At 47.6% G+C, this 16,245-nt stretch overlaps 1 protein-coding gene across 1 annotated transcript in view; it reads left to right on the plus strand.

Annotated features, from left to right (window-relative positions):
- The window catches only part of ddx18 (DEAD (Asp-Glu-Ala-Asp) box polypeptide 18), a 41,850-nt gene extending 40,592 nt beyond the window's left edge, over positions 1-1,258 (plus strand). Inside the window, exon 14 of the mRNA XM_072473015.1 lies at positions 615-1,258. Within this exon, the coding sequence (XP_072329116.1) occupies positions 615-760 (146 nt within the window). The 3' untranslated portion in view covers positions 761-1,258. The remainder of the gene's footprint in view (positions 1-614) is intronic.
- The last annotated feature ends 14,987 nt before the right edge of the window (positions 1,259-16,245 follow it).

Below are 16,245 nucleotides of genomic sequence, written 5' to 3' on the forward strand. Positions count from 1 at the left end.
CTCCATCTCTGGTTTTCTGGCAATCTCAGAATGAATCAACACCGTTTCTACGAGGGTGAAAGCCATTTCAAGTGAAGACACTATATTTAATGGGACATGTGTAGCTGCAGAAATGTTTCTGATAAATGTACGCACACACATAAAAAGAATGGCATGTAACTTGCAAGCTCCAGGGCAGCATATCTGGGGGTACCCCAAAGATGGGCTGAGGAGCCCCCTCCACCCCCATGTTCCTGAGGCATATCATGAGAGCGTTTTCAAGGTCCACTCGCTGAGAAGTCAGGAAGAAGTAAAGGTAAGTGGGCAAGATTGGAGGGGGTGTAGAGTTGCGGTGATGTGGCTGGTACTCTGAAAAGATTGGCGGTATTCTGACAAGATGAGGCCTAAAATAACTTGCTAATTGTAAACTGAACCACATGTCTCCAGACTATCGGGTTGACTCAATGGTAATCTGTTCAACTTCAATTTTAATTATTTTCTGTTGTGCAGCTTTAATGTCCCATGTCTGAACTTTGTCATTAGTTTCAGAATGGTGCTGGAGATTATTTCTTAACATTCTTCCAATAATTTAAACAACATTTATATTTGTAGTTTTTCTTAACCAGATTACTTAGATGTAAACGCCAGCAAAGGAATGAAGCTGAAGAAGAGGGGTGGTGGAGGTGGATTTGGGTACCAGAAGGCGAAAAATGTTCGTAAAGCGAAGATCTTCAAGCAAATTGGCAGGAATAAATCAGACAACAGACAGTTTTCCCGTTAGATAGCTCTACCACAATATTCCTTTTCCTTTTTTGAAGCCATCAGGAATGGGATTTTCCTCTGAATTAAGTGCTTTTGGGTTAACCAGCTTTGGCAACTGTCTTTGGACCGATACTGATTAGTAAAGCGATCAATAACTGATTCAGTCAGTTTTACTTGTGTAAAGTTATTATTTTTACACATTTGCACCTTTATAGAACTTTCTATTTAAATGAGTTTAATTTGAACATGAAAGCCCTGTTTATAATGAACCTTTAAATTGTGACAGCCTTGGAATACATTGAATAATATTTTCTACAGCTTATTGACAGATCTTGTATTTAGGTTCAACAAAGAATTTCCCATTATACTGATGTGATTTTAAAGAAAATATTTAACAGGACCGGAGACATTGATAGCTTTGTGTCTCGTTGAAGAAGTAACCTACAAATGTATATAAAATTGTCTACTTTTCTGACTATAATAAACCATTCCACATTGTCTAATCTGCACCTAAAAACTGTTGCATTGTTGTGGAAAAGAGGAAAGCTATTTTGGATATGGGGATACTTTGTTGAAGTGCCATTTAGTGATCGTCAAGCACTTGCAGACTATAAAACTTTGTTCTTGTTTAACAGTCCCATTTTTACTGCAATTTACATATGTACTATTGTTAGTCCTCTCGGTAGTTTATATTCTAACTTTATTTCTTTTCCTGGGCTATTTCGAGAAATTTTGTATTTTGCTCTATGTTCATTTCATTTCTGTTTGGAATACAACAGGTTTCACTTGCAAGTATCTAATGTCACCATTAGTTATACTAGAACCTTGCTTCTCAAACTTTTTCCTGGTGTGACCTGTAGCCACCTAAATTGGCCAACCCCCGATTTAAAATGGCGAACGGCAAAGGCTGATGGGAAAGTCAGCCAATATAGACAGAAACCAGCAGCTGCAGGTTTGCTGTGTATTTACCTCTGAAAAGGCCAGACGACATCGATACCAGCGACCATCAGCATAACAAAGTAGCAGCCATTTGCATACTGATGAGCAATCCCCGGGAACAATAAGTAACATTTTGGACACGCAAAGCAAGACTCCTCGGCGCCAACAGGAGCCAACACAAAGGAGGTGAGCGAGCACCTCAAGACCGCCCATCGATCAGGGAACCGCTCCAGTATTGGAGAAAATCGAACCAAGCGATTGGGACAAAGTCCAATCGCTTGGGACCAGGTACAGGGTCTGCCTCGAAAGGCGGGAAGCCCCTGGGGACTAAGAGTTGAGTCCCAAGTTCAAATTGCTCTCTCTTCACCTCTGCGTCCTGCCCGAGTCACCCAGCAACACAAACCAACATTGACCGTGACCGGTGCAGTGACTCCCGACAGAAGTAAGTCTTAATTCAACGCTCGCTACGAGATAGGCGCTCCTAGCTACCAATCCGTACCAACTTCGAATCCCGCAGACTCAGAACCCGAACGAAAGACCATTTGTTCCCCTGACCTGGTGGGCCAGTCCGAAGTTAAGTATAAGCCTGTTAGTTGTAGGAAGTAGCTTAGATGTAGAATTTGTGCATGTGTAGCGATTATTGTGTATGATAAATATGCTTTGATTTGAATCTTACTAATCGGTGTACTGGGTTATCGATTATTACTCGGGCTTGAACCTCGTGGCAGTATCATAAAGATACCTGGCGACTCGAGAGCAAAGGTAATAAAACAGAGCAATTGAACCAAGGAGAAAATCAGCAACATTATTTGGTGACATCTGACGGGACCCGATCTAGAAGTGGCATAACCACTCCGGGAGAACCCAAGAATTTGAATTGGAGATCCAATTGAGAACAGAAAACCACAAGCAGTTATGATCAATACTCATAATTCGGAAGTGTGTGTATGCATGTGTAACTAACAGGGCGATTAAGGTAAAACTGATAGATTGTTGCGACAAAACTTGGCGGGAGTTTGTACTTCGGAAAGTAGCGAAAGCCATACCCGTATTTACAGCACCGCCTTAATACCCCTGTCCCAAATTTGAAGAGCAGCATTCGGATAGGAAAGATGGCAATGCAACGCCTCATGAACCCCGAGGAATTTGCGGTTGCAGTGACCAGCAGCAGTAGAGTGGGACAATGTCCCATTTGGGAGGAAGAAATCAGAAAATATCTCAAAGGGAAAGGATGGCCCCTTTGGAGTGAATTCTGTGCCAACGAGGAATCCGGTCCCGGGAGTATAGGACATACTTGGTGGGAGAACCTGAGCGAGTTCCACAAAGATATTGGGGAAAGCTCGCAAGCCGATGGCAATCGTGTCCTGCTTGGCACAATTGCGAGGCACAGAGGAGGTCGTTAGGACGCTCCGGAAAGAAGTAGAGGGCATACATCGAATGAGTAAGATTGATGTAAGCGAGGTAGAGAAGGAGAATTTAGAATTGAGAAGGAAATTGGCAGCAAAAGATGGAGAGGTGGATGATGCCAAAAGGGCACACCAGTCTTGTCCGGCGCACTTGAGCAGCTTCCAGTCTCAATATGAAAAGGCCTATCTGGACACGCAACGTGCAGTCCTGGTACGTGAAGAAACAGAAATGCAGGTAGAAGCATTGCAGAGACAGTGCAGCGACCTAAAGGCAGCATTAAGAGCACTCCATGCTGCCACCACAGAGCAAAGACAAAGCACGCTAGATCGCGCAAAGTGCCGGAAGCAGACTGAGGAGCTGCAATCGCTGCTTTCAGTTCAGAAAGGCTTCCAGGGCGCCTTTGGAGCAAAATTAGATCAGGAAGACGGCCCTGATTGGGAAGAATTGAATGAAACAGCGCAGAGATATGTTCAGGGAACATGTGTGCAGGGAAAGCCACAAAAGAGGAAAGCGTCCCAACCCCCCACAGAGCAGATAGTTCAGGCTCCAATGAACCCGGTCACCGCACAGCCGCATCAGACAATGTGGAATTGCTGTACTCCACCCCCTTAACAGTGACCCAATTACGGGACGCGTGCGATAAGATCACATCGTTCCTCCCCACCTCAGACCCCCACCATTTCTTTGCCACAGTAAAGCATCAGGTGACCATGTACGGCCTGGATGAGAGAGAGCATGTAAAGCTCACAGTTTTAAGTTTAGATCCTTCAGTAGCGGCAGCCCTTCCCGACCCACAGAATGTAGGAGGAGGCACCCTTGCAGAAATGCATACCTCGATCCTGGACGCGATCGGGTATAAACCGGGGTGACCCCGTAGATGGCCTCAACAAATGCAGGCAAAAGAAATCCGAGCACCCCACAGCATTTGCTGGACGCCTGTGGATCCACTTTGCAGCAGTCTTTGGAGACTTAGACCGCGCCCATTTGTCCCCAGACAACATGGCCAAATGGACCCGCACCCTTATCTCCCATGCCACAGAAACAGGACAGAAAGCTTGCGCGAGTTATGATCCCTCAGGAGGCTCATAACGAGAAGTGGGTAGTGAAAAGATTGTCCCGCGCTTGGGAGCAATCTATACAAGGCAAAGCCGCAGTCAAGAATCCCGAGGAAAAGCAGGCCGCCACAGATATACAGGCAGTTAGCACACACCAGAACCCCGCATGGGTGAATGAAGGAAAGAACAGCCCCCCACCCAAGTCACAGTAGTGTTACAATTGTGGACAGTTGGGACACTTTGCAAGGGAATGTGATACCCCTAGAAAGCCACAGAGAGCCCAGCAGACGGGCACTCTGAGTAAGAAGAAGGCAGAGCCCATTCATAGCGTTGCGCCCGTTCAGATCAGACTGACCTGACCGGAACAGACTGACTGTGTTCGGGCTCCCCCAGTTGGGTCTGCGACACCCTTTGGGATAGGTCCGGATGACCGGTAGTTGCAGCGAAAATTCGGGGACAGCCCATCGAATTTCTCTGGGACACAGGAGGGTCCCGCACCACAATAAATTCCTCCACCATGTACCAAAAGGACACGTGGCCCACTACAGCCACCATCACCCTCAGCGGCTTTACAGGCCACTCACAGCAGGGACACATCACAGCACCTGTACCCATTCAAATCGGTACCATCACGACCAAGCACCCTGTAGTTTTAGTTGACCTGCCCCACACAGCAGAACACATTCTGGGAACTGATTTCATGAATTCCCACAATCTTTCATTTGATCCAGTCAACCAGTGTGTCTGGAAAATGGCGAGGTCTGCAAGAGCCCCCGCAACGCTCGACATAGGAGAATACGCGAACAAAATTAGCGCAATAGGCGAAATGTGGTTCAACCCAACCACGCTTAGTACAGACCAGCAGGTTAGGGCAGTTCTGCAAAAGAACACGGCAGCATTCGCAACCCACAAGCACGACTGGACGGATGACTGGCTCCGTACAAATAACAGGACCTGACCCTAGACCCCAAATACAGTATGGATTTCCCCAAGAGGCAGAGGGAGAAATCTCAACAGTAATAGATAGCTTATTAGAGCAGGGTGTACTTGGATCAGTAGCCTCTACTAATAATGCCCCGATTTGGCCAGTGAGAGAGCCCGATGGATCATGGCGACCGACCATCGATTACCGGGAACTCAACAAAATCACCACCGCAGCAGCCCCCACAGTAGCAACAAGTCCCGAGACCATGCTCAAGCGGGGACTCAATTCCCGATTCTTTAGGGTTTTGGATGTCAGTAATGAATTCTGGTCCATTCCATTGGCAAAGGCGTGCCAGTACAAATTTGCCTTCACTTTTAAAAATCAGCAGTACACATGGACATGCCTGCCATAAGGATTCCACAACTCCCCTTCCATTTTCCACCGACAGCTGGCAAATGGTTTATAGTCAAATTCTCTCGCCCCGAATGTCCGGTTCAGTATGTAGACGACCTACTACTGCAGACAGACACCAAGGAAGAGCACATTGAGCTTCTGTCTGAACTCCTGGAACTCTTACACTCAATCGGTTGTAAAGTCAACCCCAAAAAGGCCCAGATTTTGGAAGATAAGGTGATATATTTGGGAACAATTATCACACATGGTAAACACGAGATCGAGCATAAAAGGATTGACTCGATTGCTAAATTGCCCCTTCCCCAGAACGTTTCAGCCGTCCGGTCGTTTTTAGGACTGGTTGGCTACTGCCGAAACCACATTGACGGTTTCGCCAGCAAGGCAGCCCCCTGGGAATGGCTTCCGCAGTATACGGATGCTGTGGCTGCGTTGAAGCAATCACTCATAGCAGCCCCCGCACTACAAGTTCCAGACCCGCTTTCCCCTTGCGCTATAGAGGTAGCAACCACAGACCGCACACTATAGGCCGTGCTCCTCCAGGAACGGCACGACCAGTTAAGGCCCGTAGCTTACGCCTCCAGAATTTTAAATGCTGTGGAGCAGGTATTTTCAGCCTGTGAGAGGCACCTGCTCGCAGTATTCTGGGCAGTCCAGTATTTCTCGTATATTACCAGACTGAAACCCATCACAATTCTGGCCGAACACACCCCCACCCAACTTTTACTGGACGGACGACTCCAGGACGGTACAGCAAGCCAGATTAGAGCAGCTAGATAAACCCTTCTCTTGCAGGGACGGGACATCACTGTTAAACGGACAAAGATGCACACCTTTTTAGCCGACAACTTACAGTACCCAGGAACCCCCCATTATTGTCAAATTATCTCTCCACACCACGACACAGGCCCCTTTTATTGCGAAAACACTCCCCAGAAAGATAGGTAGTTCAACCCAGAGCCCCCAGCACACAGACATGTGTGAGCCCATAAAGACCTATGTGGATGGATCTTCCACAGTCTTGGATGGGAAGCTGTTGCTCGTTTTAGCCTTAGTTTAATTGCTCTTGTTCTATCACCTTTGCTCTTGAGTCGCCAAGTATCTTTCTGATACCGCCATGTGGTTCAAGTCCGAGTAATGCTCAATAATCCAACACACCGCTTAGTAAGAGTTAAATCAACGCACATTTATTATATACAGTAATCAATACTTATACTATAATTCTACTTCTAAGCTACTTCCTACAACTAACAGGCCAATACTTAACTTTGGAAATGGCCCACCAGGTCAGGGAAACAAATGGCCTTTCGTATGGGTTCTGAGCCTGCGGGATTCAAAGCTGGTACAGGTCGATAGCCAGGAGCGCCTATCTCGTAGCGAGCATTGAAGTAAGACTTACGATTCTAGCAGTTGCAGAGGGTCAGCAGAAGGCAGCAGGAGTTGCAGTAGGGTGAAGAAGGGTCGATTTGAACTTGGACTCTATTCTTATAGTCCCCAGGGGCTTCCGCCTTTCGGGGCGGACCCTGTACCTGGTTCCAAGTGATTGGACTTTGTCCCAATCACTTGGTTCGATATTCTCCAATGCTGGAGCGATTCCTTGATCGATGGGCGGTTTTGAGGTGGTCGTTCACCTCTCATTGTGTAGGCTCCTGCTGGCGCCGAAAAGTCTGGGTTGGCTTTGTGTGTCTAATTTGTTGCACATTGTTCCCGGGGATTGCTACTTAATATTCAGATGGCTGGTGTGTTATGCTGATGGCTGCAGGTATTGATTCTGTCTGGCCTCCCCAGAGGCGAATACGCAATTTTACCTGCAGCTGCCTGTTTGAGTCCTGTTGGTTGATTTTCCCATCAGCCTCTTCCGTTTGCCATTTTAAATCGGGGTTTGGCCATTCTAATCGGGAGTTAGCCATTTTAACTGGCTACATTCCCTCCTTGTGATCCTAACGCGAAGCATGAAGGATCATATCATTATGTTACTTTCCATTCCCTGACCCGGAGGGGACACTTCCTTCATGGCCTCTGCAATGACCATAGCTATGCACAAAAATGTTAACTAACAATTCTAAGGGCGCTATGTCAGACAGGGACATGATTTACAAACAATAAACTTGGAACCTCTAACTTATCCTTAATATACTACACTTGCTTAAATATTCCATTATCCTACCTTCCTCAATCATCATACAACAAAATCATAGCATTTCATAGTCTTTCCTGGCTTGGCAGTCAAGCTCAGGATCATACAATTTTTGCTCATGAAAAAGTTTTTTTTCCACATCTCTTTATTTACAACAACAATAAACGCAAGTGCATGCACTTTATTATTTTATTATCGATCGCGGGGGTCTGGTCGTAACCGAACATAGGGGATCTGATCCTATATACCAGGGTTCGAGCGCGGTAGGCTCTCCTCCATTTTCGTTGACACGTAGTCTGCACTACACAGCAGAGTATCGCCAACGCTAATAGTGTTTAGATCACAGAGGACAGGGAGTACCAGGTTATGAACCTGGCACACCAAGAAGATGTAGTGTCGCTGGTGACTGAGCTCTGGGTACTGCGGGGCAGTGAAACATTAACGGCTGGGGGTTTTGAAGTCATGGGGTTCGCGGTCACGCGCAACCAAAAGTTCATACAGTATGTTGATCCATATGACGGAAGTCCTCATGGCTGTTCTCTTTCCTTTTGTTTCTTTGTTTTCTCCGGTTCTGGAGTTCTGTAGAAACAAGCATAGTGTCTGTAACTATCTTTGTTTAATATCTGGTGTGCTAGTGTGTCTCCTTTGGTGCCAATTTATAATTGGTCACTATGTGTGACTTCCTCATTTTTTTTTCAAAAAACAAATTTTAGGACATGGTACACTTCCCAATAACAAGCCAGTGCTGATTTACCATCCAAATGTTCCAGGATGTAAATAGCAGATGGCCGGCAACCTAAAGGTTACCTAAACAAACAAAACTTTTTGAAATGAAAAATGCCAAATGAGGTGCGTATGGGCCGCGACGGGTAAGAGGTGGATGGAGTCCCCGGGTAGGACGACTACCAATGCCGTATCTCTCCTACCCCAGCGTAGTTGACCAGCGGCGGGTTCCCAGGCAGGGGGGGGTCTCAAGCCGTTTTTCCACTGCCTGAGCAACCGACAAAAACGGGCAAAATTGTAGTCATCGTGGTGGGGCTGCCGTAGTGGTTCTATCCTTCGAACCAGAAGGGCAGTTACGAGCGGGCGTCTGGTACCCGAACAAGTATCATCCGAAAAGCTAGTTCCTCTGAACAAGTGTCTGGCAACGGTGGGTCTCTGAAGGCAAGTCCTCAGAGGTTTCGGCCGAATAGGCGTGTGGCAGTGAGAAAATTATTCTCCTGTCGGACATACAACATTTAACAAACTTACAAACAACATAAAACATTCTGCAGGTTCCATCAGAAAGGACAACACTTCTCCCAAGCGGTTCCTTTAAAACATCATCTGGACACCTCAGTTCTCGGTTGCGAACAGGGTCGCAAAGGGGTTGGCGGTTTGGGAGTCAGACCCAAGGTCGTCCTCTTCTCCCGGGTGCCAAACTCTGGAGTGGATTAGGGCTGCATGGTGTGAGTTGGGGTTGCGGACGAGTCTATATGAGTTGTCACGGTTCCAGTAATTGGTATCTAGCTGTGTGGGGACAGAATCGGGGCCGTCAGTGTGGTTCGGTGGTGTGGTTTGTTCAGAAAAGTGATCAGGAAGGAATCACTTGGATCGTAGTCTGAGTCGCTGGGTGTGGGTCCGGTTAGTAGGGAGGCGTGCTGTGGCTATCGTCACAGTCACTGTCTCTGCTGCTGCAGTCTGTGGGCGTTCCGGGGCGGAGAGCATATTTCGGGGGTGGAGTCGAGGTCGAGTCCGTGGCTGGGCTGGACGTGGTGGGGGTTGGTAGGGTTACGTTGGCTGTGGGCGGGGTGTGGTGTGCTGCGTCGAGTATGACGTGGTGTGTGTGGTTCGATTGTGTTCCATAAACCTTCAGCTGGTTTATATGAAACCAGGCAGTCTTACCATTGGGGTAATTTATTTTGTAAACGGAAGGGCTTACTTTATCCACAATGGAATACGGACCCGAGTATTTAGGTGACAGGAATGTGCTGGGGTTATATACAGAAACCATCACTTGCTGTCCGATATCGTACTCAGTCGCATGCATTGTCTTGTCAAAACAAGCCTTGCTCTGTTTCTTTCTGGTGCCCAATTTTACTGCGGCTGCTAACTGAGCCGTTTTAACATTTTCCACTAATTGCTCCACAGCTTTCTCAGGTGTGAGGGGCGTTACTTCGGGGCTGGTCAGGTCTAAACCTAACAAGTATTATGTGCCTTTCATGGGGCGTCCGGTCATGAGAGTGTGTGGGGTGTAACCTGTTGATGTAGAAATAGTGTTACGCAAAAACATCAGCGCAAAAGGGAGGACTGAGTCCCAAGTGGTGTTGTTCTGCTGGACAATTTTTCTGAGGGTGGTTTTTAGGGTCCGATTCATGCACTCCACAATACCACTCGACCATGGGTGGTATGCTATGTGGAATTTTTGGGTGATGCCAAATATCGTGAGGACGTTCTGCATGACACGTCCCGTAAAATGGGAACCTTGGTCCGATTCAATGCTGCGGGGGAGTCCCCATCTTGTAAAGATGTGGTGGGTTAGAATCTTGGCTGTGGTTTTTGCAGTGTTTGTGCAGGCTGGAAATGCTTCCACCCATTTTGCAAATGTGTCTATGACCACAAGTACATATTTATAGCCATTCCTGCAGGGGGGCAATGGACCTATAAAATCAATCTGGAGGTTAGTCCAGGGGCCATTAACGGGTCGGGTGTGGCTGAGTTGGGCCTTTTTGGCATATATGTCGGGGTTATTCTGCGCACAGATAAGACAATTTTCTATGTAATGGCTTACATCTCCCTTTAAATTTGGCCACCAACAAAGCTGTTTGAGATGGGCTGTAGTGGGATCGATTCCCTGATGTCCATGACCGTCATGGAACAAACAAATCAGTTGGTTCCTGTCCTGTTCAGGAACCACATAAAGGGTGTCTTTTAACACCACACCGTCATGTGTGGTCAGTGTATTTCTAAACCTCTCATAGGATGCTGGATACTTCCATTTTACAATCTCCGTGAGATTGCTGATCTGCTTCTGGGCCTCCACTAGATCCTCGATCTTTGTCTGTGTGACCTGAACTGCACTCACTGGTGTGCTTTCGGGGGGTGTCCAAAAATACCCATGTCTGGAACCTGCCTTAGCCGTGCGTCGGCTTTTACATTTCCAGGGGGGGAGGAACGATGGTGGCTGCGGACTTTGATGATCCCAAAAGCCCTGTTCTGGGCTTTTTCTAAAATATGGCGGAGCAATGGGGCTTAGTGGAGGGGTTTTCCGTCTGCAGAAACAAATCCTCTTGCTTCCTCTTGGGGCAGAAATTCCTTAAGGCTGTTACAGACATAGAGGCTGTCCGAGTATATGTCTGCTGGGCTGGGGAAGGAATCTGGGTGCTCAACTATATATGCAATGGCCGCAAGCTCTGCTGCCTGCGCGCTTAAGTGTCCGGGTAGTTTCAACGATATTTCCTCAAGGCTGAAAGGGTGCGGTCTGTGGTCACTACCTCTATGGCGTAAGGGGAAAGCGGGTCTGGAACTTGTAGTGCGGGGGCGGCTATGAGTGCTTGTTTTAAAGAGTCCACAGCATCCGTATGCTGCGGAAGCCATTCCCAGGGAGCTCCCTTCTTTATGAGGTCTGAGAGGGGCGCTGCCTTACTGGCGAAACCGTCAATGTGGCTTCGGCAGTAGCCAACCAGTCCTAAAAACGACCGGAGGGCCGAAACGTTCTGGGGAAGGGGCAATGTAGCAATCGAGTCAATCCTTTTATGCTCGATCTCGCGTTTACCGTGTGTGATAATTGTTCCCAAATATACCACTTTTTCTTCCAAAATCTGGGCCTTTTTGGGGTTGACTTTGCAACCAATTAAATGTAATAGTTCCAGGAGTTCGGACAGAAGCTCAATGTGCTCTTCCTTGGTGTCTGTCTGCAGTAGTAGGTCGTCTACATACTGTACCAGACATTCGGGGCGAGAGAGTTTTGCTAATCCATTTGCCAGTTGTCGGTGGAAATAGGAGAGGCAGTTGTGGAATCCTTGTGGCAGGCATGTCCACGTGTACTGCTGTGCTTTAAAGGTGAAGGCAAATTTGTACTGGCACGCCTTTGCCAATGGAATGGACCAGAATTCATTACTGATGTCCAAAACCGTGAAGTAGCGGGAATTGAGTCCCTGCTTGAGCATGGTCTCGGGACTTGTTGCTGGGCTGCTGCGGGGGTGACTTTGTTGAGTTCCCGATAATCAATGGTTAGTCGCCATGATCCATCGGGCTTTCTCACTGGCCAAATCGGGGCATTATTAGTGGAGGCTACTGATCTAAGTACGCCCTGCTCTAATAAGCTCTCTATTACTTTTGAGATTTCTCCCTCTGCCTCTTGGGGAAATCCGTACTGTTGCTGGGGTCTTGGGTCAGGTCCTGTTACTTGTACAGAGCCAGTCATCTGTCCACAGTCGTGCTTGTGGGTCGCGAATGCTGCCCTGTTCTTTTGCAGAACTGCCCTAACCTGCTTGTCCATACTAAACATGGTCGGGTTGAACCAAAATTCACCTACTGCGCTAATTTTGTTCATATATTCTGAACATATATTCCTATGTTGACCGTTGCGGGGGCTCTTGCGGTTTTCGCCATCTCCCAGACACACTGGGTGACTGGATCAAATGAAGGTTGTGGGAATTCATGAAATCAATTCCCAGAATGTGTTCTGCTGTGTGGGGCAGGTCAACTAAAACCGCGGGGTGTTTGGTAGTGATGGTTCCGATTTGAATGGGTACAGGGGCTGTGATGTGTCCCTGCTGTGAGTGGCCTGTGAAGCCGCTGAGGGTGTTATTGGCTGTAGTGGGCCACGTGTCCTTTTGAAATAGGGTGGAGGAATTTATGGGGGTGCGGGACCCTCCTGTGTCCCAGAGAAATTCGATAGGCTGTCCCCGAATCTTCGCTGCAACTACTGGTTGTCCTGACCTATCCCAAAGGGTGTCGCAGACCCAACTGGGGGAGCCCGTACACCGTCAGTCCGTTCCGGTCAAGTCCGTCTGATCCGAATGTGGCTGTGCGGTGGGTGGTTACAGGGTTCATTGGAGCCTGAACTATCTGCTGTGTGGGGAGTTGGGGTGCTTTTCTCTTTTGGGGCTTTCCCTGCGCACATGTTCCCTGAACATATCTCTGCGCTGTTTCATGTATCTCTTCCCAATCAGGGCCGTCTTCCTGGTCTAACTTTGCCCCAAAGGTTTCCTGAAAACTTTTCTGAACTGAAAGCCATGATTGCAGCTCTGCAATCTGCTTCTGGCACTTTGCGTGATCTAAGGTGCTTTGTCTTTGTTCTGTGGTGGCAGCATGGAGTGCTCTTAATGCTGCCTTGAGATCACTACACTGTTTCTGTAATGTCTCTACCTATTTTTCTGTCTCTTCTCTTATCAGGACTGCACGTTGCACGGAGCGTCTTAACGACCTCCTCTGTGCCTCGCAATTGTGCCAAGCAGGACACGATTGCCATCGGCTTGCGAGCTTTTGCTAAGCTCTTTTTATGGATCTCGCTCAGGTTCTCCCACCAAGTATGTCCTATACTCCCGGGACCTGATTCCTTGTTATCACAGAGATCATTCCAAAGGGGCCATCCTTTCCCTTTGAGATATTTCCAGATTTCTTCTTCCCAAATGGGACACTGTCCCACTCTACTGCTGCTGGTCGCTGTGACCGCACATTCCTCAGGGTTCATGAGGCGCTGCATTGCCTGCATTGCCATCTTTCCTATCTGACTGCTTCTTCTAAATTTGGAACAGGGGGCTAAGTGTTGTAGATGCGGGTACGGCTTTCGCTACTTTCTGAAAATACAGACTTCTGACAGTTTTGACGCAACAAAAATCTATCAGTTTTACCTTATAGCCCTGTTAGTTACGCATGCATACACACACTTCCGAATTATGAGTATTGATCAGAACTGCTTGAACACTAGCGGTTTTCTGTTTCCAATTGGGTTTCTAATTCAAATTCTTGGGTTCTCCCGGAGTGGTTTTCCACTTCTAGATCGGGTCCCACCAGAGTCGCCAAAATGTTGCTCGTTTTAGCCTTAGTTTAATTGCTCTTATTCTATCACCTTTGCTCTTGAGTCACCAGGTATCTTTCTGATACTGCCACGTGGTTCAAGTCCGAGTAATGCTCAATAATCCAACACACCGCTTAGTAAGAGTTAAATCAACGCACATTTATTATATACAGTAATCAATACTTATACATTAATTCTACTTCTAAGCTACTTCCTACAACTAACAGGCCAATACTTAACTTTGGAAATGGCCCACCAGGTCAGGGAAACAAATGGCCTTTCATATGGGTTCTGAGCCTGCGGGATTCAAAGCTGGTACAGGTCGATAGCCAGGAGCGTCTATCTCGTAGCGAGCGTTGAAGTAAGACTTACGATTCTAGCGGTTGTTGCAGAGGGTCAGCAGAAGGCAGCAGGGGTTGCAGTAGGGTGAAGAAGGGTCGATTTGAACTTGGACTCTATTCTTATTGTCCCCAGGGGCTTCCTGCCTTTCGGGGCGGACCCTGTACCTGGTTCCAAGTGATTGGACTTTGTCCCAATCACTTGGTTCGATATTCTCCAATGCTGGAGCGATTCCTTGATCGTTGGGCGGTTTTGTGGTGGTCGTTCACCTCTCATTGTGTAGGCTCCTGCTGCCGCCGAAAAGTCTGGGGTGGCTTTGTGTGTCTAATTTGTTGCACATTGTTCCTGGGGATTGCTACTTAATATTCAGTTGGCTGGTATGTTGTTATGCTGATGGCTGCAGGTATTGATTCTGTCTGGCCTCCCCAGAGGCGAATACACAGTTTTACCTGCAGCTGCCTGTTTGAGTCCTGTTGGCTGATTTTCCCATCAGCCTCTTCCATTTGCCATTTTAAATCGGGGTTTGGCCATTCTAATCGGGAGTTAGCCATTTTAACTGGCTACAAAGCAAGCGCATAACAGGTTGCGGTATATATGTCAAGGACGCGCCCTAGAGGAAATATCATTAAAACTGCCAGGCCACTTTGGCGCACAGGCAGCAGAACATGCGGCCATCGCATATATAGTGGAACACCGAGATTCCTTCCCCAGCCCAGCAGACATATACTCGGACAGCCTCTATGTCTGCAACAGCCTCACGGAATTCCTGCCCCTGTGGAAAGCAAGAGGATTTGTTTCCGCAGACGGAAAACCCCTTCACTCAGCCCCATTGGTCCGCCACATTTTAGAGAGAGCACAGAACAGGACATTTGGGATAGTCAAAGTTCGTAGTCACCATCGTTCCTTCCCCCCCCCCCCCCCCCCCCCCCTCTCCCTGCTTGGAAGTGTGAAAGCCGACGCACTGGCTAAAGCGGATTCCAGGCATGGATATTTTTGGACGCCCTCCGAAAGCACACCAGTGAATGCAGTTCAGGTCTCACAGACTAGGATCGAGGATCTAGTGGCGGCCCAGAAGCAGGACAGCAATCTCAGAGAGATTTTAAAAGGAAAATATCCAGCACCCTATGAGACTTAAAAATGCTCTGACCACACATGACGGTGTGGTGTTAAAAGACACCCTTTATGTGGTTCCTGAACAGGACAGGAACCAACTGATTTGTTTGTTCCATGACGGTCATGGACATCAGGGAATCGATCCCACTACAGCCCACCTCTAGCAGCTTTGTTGGTGGCCGAATTTAAAGGAGGATGTAAATCACTACATCGAGAATTGTCTTATCTGCGCCCAGAATAATCCGGACAGATATGCCAAAAAGGCTGAGTTTAGTCACACCCGACCCGTTAATGGCCCCTGGACTAACCTCCAGATTGATTTTATAGGACCATTGCCCCCTTGCAGGAATGGTTATAAATATGTACTCGTGGTGATAGACACGTTTATGAAATGGGTGGAAGCATTCCCAGCCAGAACAAACACTGCAAAAACCACAGCCAAGATTTTGACCCACCACATCTTTACAAGATGGGGACTCCCCCGCAGCATTGAATCAGACCAAGGTTCCCATTTTACGGGCCGTGTCATGCAGAACGTCCTCACGATATTTGGCATCACCCAAAAATTCCACATAGCATACCACCCACAGTCGAGTGGTATCGTGGAGCGCATGAATCGGACCCTAAAATCCACCCTCAGAAAAATGTTCCAGCAAAACAACACCACTTGGGACTCAGTCCTCCCTTTTGTGCTGATGTTTTTGCGTAATACAATTTCAACTTCCACAGGTTACACCCCACACACCCTCATGACCGGACGCCCCATGAAAGGCACAGAATTTTTATTAGGTTTAGACTTGACCAACCCCAAAATGACGGCCCTCACACATGAGAAAGCAGTAGAGCAATTAGTGGAAAATGTTTAAACGGCTCAGCTAGCAGCTGCAGTAAAATTGAGCACAAGGAAGAAACAAAGCCATGCTTGTTTCGACAAGACAGTGCATGCGTCTGAGTACAGTATAGGACAGCAAGTCATGCTCTCCGTATACAACCCCAGCACATTCCTGTCACCAAAGTACTCGGGCCCGTACTCCATTGCGGACAAAGTAAGCCCTTCTGTATACAAGATAAAGTATTCCAATGGTAAGACTGCGTGGTTCCATATCAACCAGCTGAAGGCATATGGAACACAGTCTAACCACTCACACCACGTCATGCTCTACGCAGCACACCT

The sequence above is a fragment of the Scyliorhinus torazame genome, chromosome 2 (genome assembly GCF_047496885.1).
Source record: "Scyliorhinus torazame isolate Kashiwa2021f chromosome 2, sScyTor2.1, whole genome shotgun sequence".
In the NCBI taxonomy this organism is placed as follows: Eukaryota; Metazoa; Chordata; class Chondrichthyes; order Carcharhiniformes; family Scyliorhinidae; genus Scyliorhinus; species Scyliorhinus torazame.